The sequence below is a fragment of the Hibiscus syriacus genome, unplaced genomic scaffold, assembly GCF_006381635.1.
Source record: "Hibiscus syriacus cultivar Baekdansim isolate YM2019G1 unplaced genomic scaffold, ASM638163v2 tig00003194_pilon, whole genome shotgun sequence".
Classification (NCBI taxonomy): Eukaryota; Viridiplantae; Streptophyta; class Magnoliopsida; order Malvales; family Malvaceae; genus Hibiscus; species Hibiscus syriacus.
In genome coordinates, this window is record NW_024061966.1 from 137,391 (window position 1) to 152,271 (window position 14,881).

The 14,881-nt window shown below is 35.5% G+C and overlaps 3 protein-coding genes across 3 annotated transcripts; 1 reads left to right on the top strand and 2 right to left on the bottom strand.

Annotated features, from left to right (window-relative positions):
* Positions 1-874: 874 nt before the first annotated feature.
* Positions 875-3,360, top strand: LOC120175621 (pollen receptor-like kinase 1). The gene is made up of 3 exons (XM_039182236.1): positions 875-1,615; positions 1,862-2,497; positions 2,586-3,360. Exons 1-3 carry the CDS (start codon positions 967-969, stop codon positions 3,158-3,160), a joined length of 1,860 nt encoding a protein of 619 aa, XP_039038167.1. The 5' UTR covers positions 875-966; the 3' UTR covers positions 3,161-3,360.
* On the bottom strand, positions 2,432-14,433 carry LOC120175615 (phospholipase A2-alpha-like). Its single transcript, XM_039182224.1, has 6 exons — positions 14,312-14,433; positions 14,059-14,239; positions 10,408-10,412; positions 9,707-9,714; positions 4,251-4,262; positions 2,432-2,445 (listed from the first exon to the last, which is right to left on the bottom strand). The coding sequence occupies exons 1-2, from the start codon at positions 14,412-14,414 to the stop codon at positions 14,064-14,066; spliced, it is 279 nt and encodes a 92-aa protein (XP_039038155.1). The 5' UTR covers positions 14,415-14,433; the 3' UTR covers positions 2,432-2,445; positions 4,251-4,262; positions 9,707-9,714; positions 10,408-10,412; positions 14,059-14,063.
* LOC120175607 (methyl-CpG-binding domain-containing protein 2-like) lies at positions 4,103-8,740 on the bottom strand. Its single transcript, XM_039182213.1, has 6 exons — positions 8,725-8,740; positions 8,084-8,153; positions 6,637-7,249; positions 6,167-6,220; positions 5,870-6,003; positions 4,103-4,570 (listed from the first exon to the last, which is right to left on the bottom strand). Exons 3-6 carry the CDS (start codon positions 7,230-7,232, stop codon positions 4,356-4,358), a joined length of 999 nt encoding a protein of 332 aa, XP_039038144.1. The 5' UTR covers positions 7,233-7,249; positions 8,084-8,153; positions 8,725-8,740; the 3' UTR covers positions 4,103-4,355.
* Positions 14,434-14,881: the final 448 nt, after the last annotated feature.

A 14,881-nucleotide genomic window follows, 5' to 3' on the forward strand; every position in this document is an offset into this window, starting at 1 on the left:
AAAAACTTATAAAAATAAAAAACTAAAATCAAATAATTAAAAACATCTTATTATAAACAAAATTAAGGAAAATCTCCCTAAAGAAGATCTACCATGATTCAAATTTGGTGGAAAGAGAGGTGTTCAACAATCTAAGCTAGACAAATCATTGATTTTAATTTGCTAATATAGAAATTTAACTTACATTGAACTACCACTATAAAATAAAAGATTTTTTTTTTAAATCTATGATTTGAATCTCACAAAAATATTCAAATATTTTACCAATAGATCAAATTAAGAATTGAATTATTACATACCAAAATTATTATTTAACTTATAAAAATATTAAATTAAAACTAAATGATTCCTCATTTTATTTAAAAATAAGAACATAATTAACAAAATTATTTAAAATTATTTATTTATTTATTTAAATAATTAACTAAAATATAAAATTAATATTAATATTATATTACCGATATAGGTTGGTTCAAGTGATAAGTAACTTGATTTTGCTTAAGTAAAGTCTCATGTTTGAATCTTTATGTATGCGGAAAATCTCTATGGGATACTTACACCAAAGTCAGATATGCGACGAGTGTTAATCCGATTAATCAGGGCAAAGATTTGAAACAAAGAGAGTAACAAAAAAAAATTAATATTATATTCTTGAAATTAAAGCAAAAGCATTGGGAAATGAGGGAGGTAGAGGAGGTTAGTTTATTTAAGAAAAAGATGGATGATGTCCTTCAAAAAGAAAAGAAAAATCTTAAAATATGTTGTGGCAGAGGAAGACGAAGACGCGGTCAACGCCCCAAGGCAGGCTTTTTAACCTTGACAACCTATTCTTGGCAACTTAAAATGACTGTGTTCCATAATTCCAGGGCATCCATCTCCATTTTTCTAATATTCAGCACCCCAATTGCTGCTCCCCTGGTGAAGGGCGCGCACGTCCGTGCGTGTTCCCCCATCGTCATTGACGCAATGCCTATGGCCATGCCCTTTCACCTTCCACTCCTCCTCTCCTGCCTTTCTATTTTTCATTCTCATGCATACGCATATGCATCGCCCGACTCCCAAGCCCTTGTCAAATTCAAATCCTCCCTACTCAATGCCAACGCTCTCCAAAGCTGGGACAACAATCACTACCCTCCGTGCACTGGCTGGGTCGGCGTCCTTTGCAACAAGGGCGCCGTTTGGGGTCTCAAGCTCGAGAACATGGGACTCTCCGGCACCATCGACGTCGACTCTTTGAAAACCCTGCCCGATTTCACCACCATCAGCGTCATGAACAACAGTTTCAGCGGCCCCATTCCGCAGTTGAACAAACTCCCTGAATTGAGATCCGCTTATTTATCCAACAATAAATTCTCTGGAGAAATTCCTCCCGATACCTTTGATGATTTGAATCAGATGAAGAAGTTGCATCTCTCACAAAATCAGTTTACGGGTGCAATTCCTGCTTCGTTGGCCACCTTGCCCAAACTTACAGAGCTTAAACTTGACCGTAACCACTTTTCCGGTAATATACCAGACTTTAAAAACCACCTGCAAACGCTGGATCTCTCAAGTAATCAACTGGAGGGTCCTATACCAGCAAGCATTAGTAAGATTGACAAAAAGATGTTTGAAGGTGACTCGCTCATTCATCTTTTTGTTAATATGTTATCTATATCGACTTTTAATTCTATAATTAATTTATTTTATATTTTACTACTACTGACAATATCTATCTAATTGATCAAGATTACGAGAAATAGATAGCTAGAAATTGCATGAATAAATATATTTGGTCTTTATGTTCTAATATGATACAAATAATAAAATTAGATATGTTTTGATGTCAAATATTATGATCTCAGTTCCGTTATTACTGCAGGCAATAAGGGTGTTTGCGGAGGACCACTAAACGCGTGTGAGTCCGCCCCTGCTGCTTCCAACGATGGGTCCAGCACCAGCACCAGCACCAGCTCAGGCTCCAGCACCAGCTCGAAGAATCCCCCAATTTGGTTAACTGTGATCGTCGCTGGGGTGTTGATAGTAGTGGGCATATTTGCAATGATCATGATGAAACGATCCAGAGAGCAGCCATCACCAGTAGAGGCTCCACCAGCAAACGAGCGAGCAAAAGGGTACAACAAGGAAGTAGGCCCCAGAGGCGACTCAAGGAATGGAAAGAAGGCCCCAGAGGCGACTGTTAAACTTACTTTCGTGAGGGATGATAGAGACAAGTTTGATTTGCCTGACTTGCTAAAAGCGTCGGCTGAGGTATTGGGAAGTGGATCGTTCGGGTCATCATTTAAGGCTGCTCTATCCGTTGGACCGGTGGTGGTGGTGAAGAGGTATAAACTGATGAATAATGCTGGGAAAGAAGAGTTCCTTGAGCATATGAGGAGGATAGGGAGACTCATGCATGTAAACTTGCTTCCTCTCGTCGCCTATTACTATAGGAAGGAGGAGAAACTCCTTGTCTCCGATTTCGTTAAAAACAGGAGCTTGGCGCTTCATCTCCATGGTTTGTTTTCTTTTTCCTTGTCTATAGCCTAATAGTATATAATTAGGTAGACAGAAAACGAATGAGCAATTCTTTGCTTCCTTTTCAGGTCAAACATCCTTAGGGCAGCCGGCGTTGGATTGGACAACTCGATTGAAGATTGTGAAAGGAGTAGCCAAGGGCCTGGCATACCTGCACAAGGAGTTACCTAGTTTGGTTGTACCCCATGGTCACCTCAAATCTTCAAATGTTCTCCTCAACGAATCCTTCGACCCTCTCCTCACAGATTACGGTCTGATCCCCATAGTCAACCAAGAAAGTGCCAAGAAATTGATGGTGGCTTATAAGTCGCCCGAATATGTACAACAAGGGAAAATTTCAAGAAAGAGCGACGTATGGGCCTTGGGAATATTGATCCTAGAGATATTAACGGGAGTTTTCCCTGCAAACTTGAAGGGTGACGAACAAGAGGATATGGCGAATTGGGTGAAGACCGTAGTTGGTAATCAAGAAACGGAGGTGTTCGACGAACAGATGGGAACAATAGAAGACAGAGATGCGGAATTGATGCAAGAGCTGTTGAAGATAGGATTGAGTTGCTGCCAAGAAGATGTGGGCAAGAGATTAGATTTCAAAGATGCTGTTGCCAGAATTGAACAACTAAAGCCCAAGAATGGCACTTAATTCCCCACCACCATCGCAACAAGTGGTCTCTTTTAGTTCGTTCAACACTTGAGCAATCTAATCTCTTTATGTTTGGTTTCCCTATTTTCTGGGGACTTTACCTTCATGGCCACATCGTTACAAATATTGAGATTCGGTGTTCAAAGCATTTTAGTTTTGTTTTCCCGATCACTGGATTTCATTAGGACTAATACTACATATATACACCTGCACCTGCACCTGCAGTTTCTTGCATACCTTCTCTGTCTACACATTGTACCCATACTACGTACACATCTAAAAATCTTTTTTTTATTTAAATCCCTTAAATTAATTATTAATATAACTAAGTTCTTTCGATATACAGTTTTCTTTTCATAGAAATGAGGTGTCTAATTATTTCTTTAAATAATTTAAGATATTTTAAAATATTTTATAGAAAATAGATGACAACTTTAACGAAAATTTTTACGAGGAGAATCATGGGAACAAAAAAACTTATTACATCAAAATGAATATAAGCCATAGATTTATACGTATCAATCTACATCTTAGATTTTATTTTATTTTCTCTAATTTTGATTAATTTAAAAAAAAACTAAAACTAAAACATCCATAAATAAATAATATTATTAAATAAGATTACTGAAAAAAATATACATAGAAACAAGAACTTACAAGTCCGTTAATAATATGCTTTCTTCTACATATTCTTGCCACCTTCATAATTCGATGTTCTTATTCACTCTTTCACCTCAATCACATATGCTTTTAATTCCCCCGCTAACTTTAAATCAGGAAAGGCTGGTAGTTAATGTAAATTAATGGCTCTTATGTTATACATGAGCACAATTAGAATATATAGAAGAAAGTTACACTACAAAATTCAAACTTTTCATTAAGCCTCGAATAGATTATACGACGACAGAGAAGCAAGAAAATCCACATTTAACTTGCAGCCCAAAAGAATAATCAAAATGCCCCTTCATACATGTATAGTTTGTATGCCTAGGTTCCTCTTGCGTCTCATACAAATACAATGTCATGATTTTTAGTTCAGTCCCAACGTATCTCCCGAAAAACATGCTCTAGAACACCCATTACTCCTTACTAAAACAAAAAGCTACTATCCAACCTTTTAACTCATGCATAGCGTTCTAGAGCCTTTTAAAGGAGGGAACAAAATAGTCGGAAAATAACCAATATAGTCCGTGTCTCATTGATCATAATTGTTATTACTTGACGGACTGGCCTTTTCTACCTTGCTACCATGCTTGCTTAGGTACATCTGTTCTGATGGGGTTCTCCTAGCCTGCTTTGCTGGCCGATTAGGTGAATCGGGAACAGAGGCCTCAGCACCAGGAGGTGGAAGTGCAAGGCGCCCCTGCTGCATTTCTGTGTCATCCTGACCATCCCAAACTACTGGATTCACTGTAGAATAAAACCAAAGACTTCTATTAGCCAATCATAATTGTTTTAGGCGATACAGTATCAACAAACTGGTGAATGTCTTGGAAACAGATAAAAGGACGAGATAGAGAATCTAAGCATAAGTTTGGGTTTTGCATGAATCTACCCCGGACATGGTAAGCGTACCCAACCTCCCCAATACTTGTAAACAAGGACAGTGTAAAAATTAATAGCCCCTTGCCGAAGAATAAATTGATCTGTGCACCAGCTCCCATCATCCAATTGAAGCAAAACAATGCTAAATGTCTTACAAACTTGCAATCATGTTATCGGTTCTGGTGGAAAAGGGTATATGAAAAATAGAATCCAAGCCATACAAGGAAACCAAGGCATCCAATCAATACTCCAGAAAAGAAAGCATGAAATGCAAATCATGAAGTACAGTACAAATCCAAACAAAAGAACAGAAGGGCACAATATAAGATTTTATTGAACATACTGTAGAAATACAGAAAATCCATTTTCAAAATATAAATGGGGAAGGGCTGGTGTACCGAAGCAACCAAAAACATTCCATATCCTGTAACAGAGAATATGGAGTAGAATGGTATTTATGACAATGAGAAAAGCCCCAACAAAAAATATTTCCAAAACAAAAGTCATGATCAGTCTATGCAAGAGGATGATGAAGTGAGTGCAGTTTCCAAGTTGTGCTTCCTCTAAATGGGTTGCAAAATGTGAAAAAGGTGCCATTGATGGTATGGAACGAAGAACGGCCGCTGGCCGGAGTGTGTGAAGAAGTGAAGACGGTTGCAACAAAACAAAGAGATTGAAGATGATAATTCTCTGATATTTTTTTATAATAGGAAATGACTAATTTTGATTACCAAAGACTGAGTTCAACCCATTTACAAATATTAGTATTTATAGCCCATATCCTAACAACCCAATAACAACCAAAAGTATATTAACAAATTCCCAACTAATACTCAGCTAATTAGAACAAACAATAAGCTAATCCAAACCCTTTATTTCTAACACAAAAAGAATTTTGCCGTCTGTTACTAACGTCAAACAAGGAGGGGAAAATAGAGACAGCAGAAAATTACTAGAAAATTAGAGATAGAAGCGGAGGAAATCTAGGAACAAACCAGAAAATAAAGGTATGTAGAAAATTACAAATTAAGAAAAAATAACCCATAATAGCATAAATATATACAAATTCATACTTCGTAGAATAAAGTCTTAGATAAATCAAATCTCTCAAACAATCATCCACATTCGGTCCATAAAGAAAGCATATTAGTGCCTTCATCATACCTTCATTATCATGTGAGGCTGTCTGATGGGCAGGGCGCTTTCTCACATAGTCTTCCTGTAAAGGCTTAGGAATCTGAAATGAAAATCGAGACAAGTTTACTCCTGTTGCATACTCAGGATGTTCAATCAAGTACCTGTAAATCAGAAAAAAATGTGACAGAATTATCAACAGAAAATTCAGGGGCTGGGAGAGGCATGGGTGTCATGGTCACTGCAGACTACTTATCCAGTAGTCAATTGTACCCAAGGGGAAAAAGAAGATTAAGAAAATCAAAAGCTCGAGTAAACAGCATGTACTTTTGCACTTCCACCATTGACCGCAGTCTCTTTCCCGTTGGTGCTTCATAGTAGCTGAAATACACAGAAAAGCAAATTAAAACCGGACCATTCTAAAACCAAGTTTAGGTTCATTGCTTACTCTTCAGGAGAAAAATGTATTGATCATCTCACAAATCATGACCACGTTAACAATTAGGTTACTATTTAATGCTTGAAAAAAGAATGAAAAAAAAAGCAATGTTTACAGTTTAAGAGCAAATAAGAGTTGCTTATGATAATGTAAAAAAACTAAGCAAGCAAATATTAATCAATTGAAATAAAGCCCATAATAGTCTAGGAATTCTGAGGCTGCCAAAACCACACATATGCATGTAGATAGTAGAGACATTAAAATATCAAAAGAAAAATAGATAACAGGAGAAAACAAATAGACTTAAAAAATCAAAGATTAATGGTCAAGGATTGCCTCAATAGAGAAGTACACATACATGTCTGCGAATTTGGTACTTCCTTCACCTCTTATTCGTAGAAGCCTTTGCCAGCCTGGAGGAGGCAGAGCGATGTTTGGTTTATCAATAGCCCAAAGCCGGCTGCCATCTTGAGAGATATCCGCTGGGTCATCACAAGAGACATCAGGCCGCCATTCACGAGCTGTTTCACAAACAAAGGGATTTTCTAAAATATGTTCTCGTATTTCTTCATACTTTTCCTTTGTTGGTATAAGCCTCCATTTAAAACAATTGGCACACTGGACAGTGAAAGCCCCAACAGATGGCAATAGTCTTGATGAAGAAAATCTTGGACTTGCAGAAGGTCGGCACTGAATAGGTCTAGGAGGCATGCAACCAACTGTACTACTGACAGCAGGATCATAGAGCACTAACTGTTTAGAAGCATCCCCATTATATAGATCATCTTCATTGAGTGTCACCTGAGAGTCATCATCTGAAGATGATGAAGCAGAAGAAGCAGCATCTACATCTTCTTGGAAAGTACTATCCATGTGACTTGTAAAACTTGACCTAGCCAATTCGGTAGCTTCCCTTTTCAGCATAACAAATTCTTTTTCAGGAGGAGACTGCATTTGAATATCTGAACAGCCTATTACGGGAACAGAATACATTACTGAGTTAATCAAATGTCCAAAACATCATTAACTTCTACAGGCTATAAATTTATATCAAGAAGAAAATAAGTGTTTAACCAAACCAGCTTCTATTACAAGCTCTTTCAGATATGAAGAAAACATTACATGTTTTGAACATAAGAATCAAAACCTGCTAGCACAGTGTTCTTTGTTGTTGCTTTGAAACTATTGATCTACAGCAATGTGCGTGTTAACTTATTGCAGTGGCTAGCTTTTCCTTAAACCAAAAACTCGTAAAGATTATATTGAATTGTATAGGAAAAAATATTTCTGCTTAATGTTGAGACTGACCACAATCGGAAAAATAAACGACTTTCCAGTAAGCAAAAGTCTAAGTCAACTTCATTTCAACTTTTGAATTAGATTACTTCAGAGAGAGGGTAAATTAAGAGTTCATTTTTGTTAAAAAAAAGTAACTACATATCTTCCTTCACTTACGTTCAACTGTTGCATGTATGTTACAACTTAAATAAAAAGATATATTCGCAGCCTAAAATAGGAGTAACTAAAACAACAGCTGCAAGAAAGAAAGCCTTTTCCATGCTATATACTACATAATAAATGGATAATATTGTTGTGCCATGCTTTATGAAGAATATCATCAAAAAGGTTCTATTTTATGGTTTTCACCATGTTTTTAACTTCCAGAAAGGGGTAAGAATCAATACTATTTTCACATTGAATATATATTTTCACATGAGAAGAATAATGTCTTTAAATATATAGGCTAATCATTGAATATATATTTACACATTTCAGTCTAACTGACATCATAAACTTCGACTGACCTCGTGAAGCAAAACACCGATTATCAGTGGAAGCTAATAATATGAAGTTTTGGTAGCCAATTAAAGAGACCTACAACATTATTTGAAAGACCAAGCAGTTAGAATTGAAATCCAAGATAAATAGATGTATAAGTTAATTTAAAAAAAAAAGATTAACGATACTCAATGAAACGAATCAAGCTGGAAAATCAATAATAAATTAGAAAAAATATTAAAAATCATCAGATAATCTTTTTTCAATAATTTTAATCAGGTTAGCGAGAAAACAGCTACAAAAAATTCAGCACATATTTTAATCTCAGTATGAGGATGCAAGATCTAGAACAACGTTGGAAATAACAAAATTTCAACAACAGAAATCAAAACCAAAACAAAATCCAAACTTAAAAATTTCTATTAAAAAAAAGCAAAGGCCTGAGTTCAGACGTCATTCGATGGCATCCCTCCAAGAACAAAGTAAAAAATAAAGAAATAAAATGCATCATACTTCTCTTGCTTTCATGAAAACATCAGAGAATAGTTTAGTTGATGCATGATGATAAACAGATAGCAGGACCGACCCGATCAACGAAAATACGATCTATCCATAACGAAGCCGACAGATTTAGGGGTAAGTTTGGATGAGATGGAGATGAACTTACGACCAAACGAGGAGATGGGAAAAATGGAGGAGGGATGGATCTAAGAGAAGAAAAACAATCAGAGCCGGTGATCACAAGCAATCCAACGGTCAGAATAACTTTTCTTTTTCATGTTTTCTGCTTCACAGTGCCCTCTATTCTTTCTCCTCGGAAACAGAAAGCACAAAGCCCAAATTAAATTAACAATAACACGTCTATCAAAAAAAAAAAAAGTAATAACACGGGTAATTATAAATTTCATCACTTGTTTTTCTTTTTAATTATATTTTGGTCATTACAATTTAAAAGATTTCGATTTTATTATTCAATTTTAACATTACAGCCTTCAACCATTAAATCACAAAATTATTAATACTTTGTTATATAAATAAAATTTATTATTATTATTATTATTATTATGTTAATATATTGCTTATTTTATTAAAATTATGTTATATAAATATAAATTAAAAATTTAGAGTTGAAAACAAAGGCCGGACTCATATTTTCAATTAGCTCTTACATTGCTGTACAAATCAACATGTACATGTAATTAGCTACTCCATGGATGGAGGAATATGTTATCGAGGTTAAATAATATTGCCTCTTGAAGCAGCGTTTTCCTGTTGATGGGCTGCCGCCTGCTTTACAAGTGTCAAAGTCTGTGGAGGGTGCTCTATTAACTGCATGCCTTGGATTCCCTTCTCATACAGGAGAACATATGAAGCTCCTTGTTAGGCATTTCCCTTCTTCTTAGACCCTGAGAATATGGGATTCGGCGGTGGACATCGGTTACACAACTCGCAGCTCATGCTCCTCCTCTTTGCAATCTTGAGCATCTCCTCATCCAATCCAAGTTCGAAGTTGTTGGTGTCGCTCCTTGCAGGGAAAAAACATGGCCTGGAAGCTATTTGGGGCACGGAGCCTTGCTTGCAAACATGGCATAGAAATCATTTTGGTTAAAGCTTGAAACCCTGGGAGTGGGTTCTCTGGATGCCGGAACAGAGTAGATTTCAACTTTGGTGAGGTTTGATGCTCTGGGTGTCATGGCATATGGATCGATGGTTGATGCCGGCCGGGGTAAAAATTTTCCACCACCTAATCACCGACCCGTATGTTAAAATCATAGCAACATATTAGGGGCCGGGTAAAATAGCTGCAAGAAAATGGTACATATCCTTTCCGGTGATGATGGTTAACAACTAGTATCTACTGATTTATTATTCCAAAGGAGTGGTTTAGACAGATGAGGAAGGAAACATAACTGAACAAGTCTGAAACGCAGAACAAAATGTCCGGCTTTACAGATGAAAGTACTTGGACATTATTTTGCATGGCGCTCGCCTTGCTGCTGCCTTAATTTAGTCTCTAGCTTATAAAGTCAGTCCAAACAGCAAGAATCCTTCAAAATTGAAAATGGAAAAGCATGGGATGTTTGGGTTAAGTTAAACAGCATTGCGATATAAAGCTTAGATATGGGCAGAGCAGTCGTTTATGCACATGAGCCAGACAAGGCTTCGCGATGTGCGATAGCCGTAAATATCTGTTTGCGTGCAGACATATAAATAATATATAGAGGTTTACGGGAGTCCTTTATGCTGACTATGCACATGACAAGTCGAATCAATTAAAATGCTCACTTATTTGCCAATTTGATTTCATTATATATTGCTGCAGTATCTTTTTAGTTTCATTTAATGTATCAATGGCTTATAGATTATGTGACAGGATGTGTACAAATATTTACCAATCATTTTTAAAAATTATATAAAAGTTAAAAGATAAAATAACATGCAGTCCCTTTAAAAAAATAGTTTAATTATTTCCAATTGTGTTCCATTCGGGATGAATAGACGCACTTTTAATTTTCACTTGTTTTGTTTATTTTCTTCTTATAGTTATGGAATAAAGAATGTTCCGATCCTTTTTAAAGACAATACTTGTTTTCGAGATCACGCTTCGTTGACTTACCAAAAATCTCTCTCTTAATATTTTTGTAACACCCTACATCAGTACGACATATAATCGACCGATCAAAATGTCATACGAAACTATCGGGGTGACTAATCAATTTTTCTTTCTTTCTTTAATTTCTCAATTTAAACCATCATTTGAAATTGTTCTTAATAAGATAAATCATTTTAAATAAAATAGTTTACATCAAGAGCTCCCAAAAATAATAATTCAAATCATACATACCACTGTTTAAAATAAGTCAAGACTAGAATATACAAAACATGATTTACAAATATACATGTCCTCTAAAGATGAACTCGAGACGTACTCTGCACTAGTCTGATCTGGATCACTGTTGGCAAAAAGGTCTTCGGACTGCACCTCGACTAACATGTATAAGGAAACAAATTTCAAATGCTAAGCTAACTAGCCCAGTGCTACACCAACAACTAAGTTATACTAAAAGGGTTCATGTCATGCTCAAACTAATTGATAAACTGTAATAGTGAGTATACTCGTATACTGCACTCTCTACTCTATGGTAGACTTCATGGTGCGGCTGAGGGTTCTGCATCTCGAAGCTCACACGCCCCTCTAGTCTACCGAGGATGATGCTCGGAATTCATGCATCGTTAAAACCCTTGACTAGGGCACTCCTCGAGTGTTGGACCTTGCGCCCAAGCTAGTCAGCTTAAAGTGCCTCGCGCACTACCTAATGATATATCCGGACTGATTCTATACTTCGATATCATAATATTGCTAAAAGAACTCGAGTGTCCCGATTGTTTCCTAAGCATCAATCAATGCTAGTTTTATGTCACCCTAATTAATATCGTTTCTAAATGTGATTAAACATCATAAATGTTCTCACTTGTAGTCTTATTTGATGATATACTGAAGTGTTGGGGTATCTCGCGTCTAATTCCCTTAAAAACTTTCTTGCGCAAAATAGACTATTGGTATCGATATTGACCCTTCAGTATCGATTCCCATGACATAGTTTCGATACTCTATGGAAGTATCGAAACTAAAATGACTATTGGAATTTTGGTCTCGATACCAAACCTGGGGGTCTCGAGACTGTGACCCCCGAATCAATACTCTTGAATGGGTATCGATACCATTGCCCAAAAAATGAAGAAAACCCCAAATTATAGAATGCATTGTTTTAACATGAAATAAACCTATTTCTCAATCCCAAAGACCTTAATGAGGTCCCAATCATTATTAATGTCTTATGTAGTTACAAAGGAGCATACATAGGGCTTTAAACATGTTTAAAACTCTAAACATGAAAACTACCATGGTAATGCACATCGTGCTTACATCTCAACCATTATGTTGTCTTGCATTTCTAATGATTCACTAATGGCATAGAAGAGTTGTGAATGTATTACTTTGCTTCTTTGATGGCTAGGACTCTCCCTAATTGACCAAAGTTCAATTTTTTTCTTTTCCTCTAGTTTGAGAGCTTTCTCCTACCTCATTCACTAAACAAAAGTGAGAAAATTGATTACTAATCCATCTAGGGGTTGGATACAATCCAAATAAACTTCCTATAACCCAAATCCACCCAAAACATAAGTAGAATTCATTCTCATAAACCTCTCCAAACCCATTTTTGGTTCTGCTTAAAAGCTTGTGAAATGGAGCTCAAAATGAAGCTAGAAGGATAAGGGTTAATAATCTTACTTTGGATTGATCCAACTAGGCCTGAATTTCTTTGAATTTCACCCTTTACGAAGGATGAAGAAGAGAAAAAGATGAGAAGATGGGAATAGTATTTGGTGAGCTAAGTAGGGAGTGATTCACGTGAAAAACATAATTTAAAGAGTGGTTTTCAGCTTTCAAAACAATCAAGGGAAAACTTACAGTTTTAGTCCCTCAACTCATATTTAATGCAAAACTCATCACCCCTTATTAAAACTCTTGGGCCCAAATTAAAGCCCACTAACTATAAACTTGGTACAACTATCTTATAGGGGTTTTTAGGCTCAAACTTTTGGTTTCGGAGTTGACCCGAACTACTAATCCAGTAACTAGGCATTACAATTTTTTTTTATTAATCTAATGTGAATATAAAGTAGTATTTATTCAAAGATTTTCAATCAATTGAACGTGAACCCGAGATTTTAAAAAGTAATAATATTTTTTAACCACCGAAGTTGTTTGATTTATTCATATCTTTTAATGTGAAATCTTTATTAATTTACTTTACAGGTTAACCAAATATATTATAATGATGTTTATGAATTCTTTTTCAAATAAATTGTCGTATGAATCCAATAAAATTTTAAAATGATATTTTTTATATCTGTTAACATCAAATATATTTATTAACTTTAAATCCGAATTGAATTAATATCAAGTTTAATCAAATATATTATTTTTTATATTTTATTTTTTCATATTCAACTAAAAAGGAAAATATTATTGTCATTTATTTTAATAACACTTTTTCATTTTTTTTTCTTTCACCACATAAGTTTGATCATATAATTATTTTATAAATTTATATTTAATCCAAAGTTATATAGAAGTTTATACATTAATAATGAAACTATATGTTAATATTATATAATTTTCAAGAAATGACATTAGTTTATTTCTTTTTTATACAATAATGCATTAAAAATAAAATAATGTTGCACGAATTAAGTTATTTAGTGGTTAAATAGATGATTGTTAACTCTAGAAGTCTAAGTTTTAAGCACCGACGACCGCGTGAAATTTGAATACTTATTGTTAAATGATTGAGAATCTCTAAAACAAATACTATCACTTATAATCAACTTAAATTAATCAAAAATAAAATAACGCTTAAACCAATCAAATAACCTTAGTAGTGAGTGCTCTGAGCAATCGCTCAAGGCCCCGCTCCTTTAATCTTACAGCAAGGGCCCCACTCTTTTAATCTTTATAATTAAGGTCCATTCTTTTATTTTTTTTTTGTTTACAATTAGGGTCATATTCTTTAGTCACTAATAATGGGTTGGACAAAGTCTAATTATTTTTTTTAGTTTATTAATAAAAAAAATACAATATGCTTATGGTGAATACTATGGGTTCTTTCTCTATTCCTTTTGGTTCCCAGGTTAGGCTTGGGATCCAAGTGCACGCATGCTTTGTGTCTGTGCATATTGAATTAATCCCTAGCTAAGTGGTTCATTCTGTAAAAACAACACATAGGCCTTCTTTCAGTCAGTTTGCATGGCATTTACCCTTGTTTTCTCAGACACATAGCAAAAGAAAATGAATGACTTCAACATTGGTTTTCAAAGCCAAATTTGGCTTATACTTGAAGGATAACACTACTCATGCAGACATGGATGAATTAGTTATGCTGAATTGCAAAAATGGTTCTTTTGCCATGAAATGTAAAACAAGGGTAGGGTAGGCTAAATCTATGGTTTATGGAGAACTCTTCCAGCGACTAAAGCGGCCTCCATGAGGACAGAGATTACCTCAATGACGTCATCCACTTGGCATTTGTTTCCCTTGAAACTCCTCCCTCCTCCTCTCTGGAAATTGGTCATGCAGTTTAGGAAGCTTTGGCTGCACTGTTGACTCAGATAGTCATCTGCACCCACCCGGTTATACATATCAAATAAATGATCTAAATTTGTTCAAGTGAAACCAAGAGCATACATACTGTTCTTAGCTTGAACACAGGCGTCGTGCTTCATACAGCAAGCATCAAGCCCGTCGCAAGGTCTCTCTCCAGGGCATCCACTGTACAATAACCCGCAATACATGTTCTACTGCATTCTTTGCTCTGCAAATCATAATGCCGACACCAGTTTAAGCAAAATAATGGCAGGGCAGCATGTATATAAAAATTTTAATTAAAAAGGGAGCTAATGCATTTGTTTTCGCACATTCACCTCTTGCTGCTCGGTTGGGATCTCTGCTTGCAAAACTACATGAGACATTTTATCTGAAAGGGAGTCTAATGCTGTTGCTGATGACATTTTATCTCTCCTTTCTGGCTGTTTAAATCTCGTGTTTTCTCATGTGACAAAGTTGATGATTGGGTAGCAAAAAGAAAATGTCAGAAACCATTAACTGGTTTTTGCAAGCTGCTTGTATCCAGCTTTAATTTTAATATATTGGCTGATTTTTGTGTGTCAGTGAGATGTTCACATTTTACGAAAATGGACATGTGATCTTACGGTTCTTTTTTCCTCTTGAAGAAATTATATTGCATGAATGATTTATATTA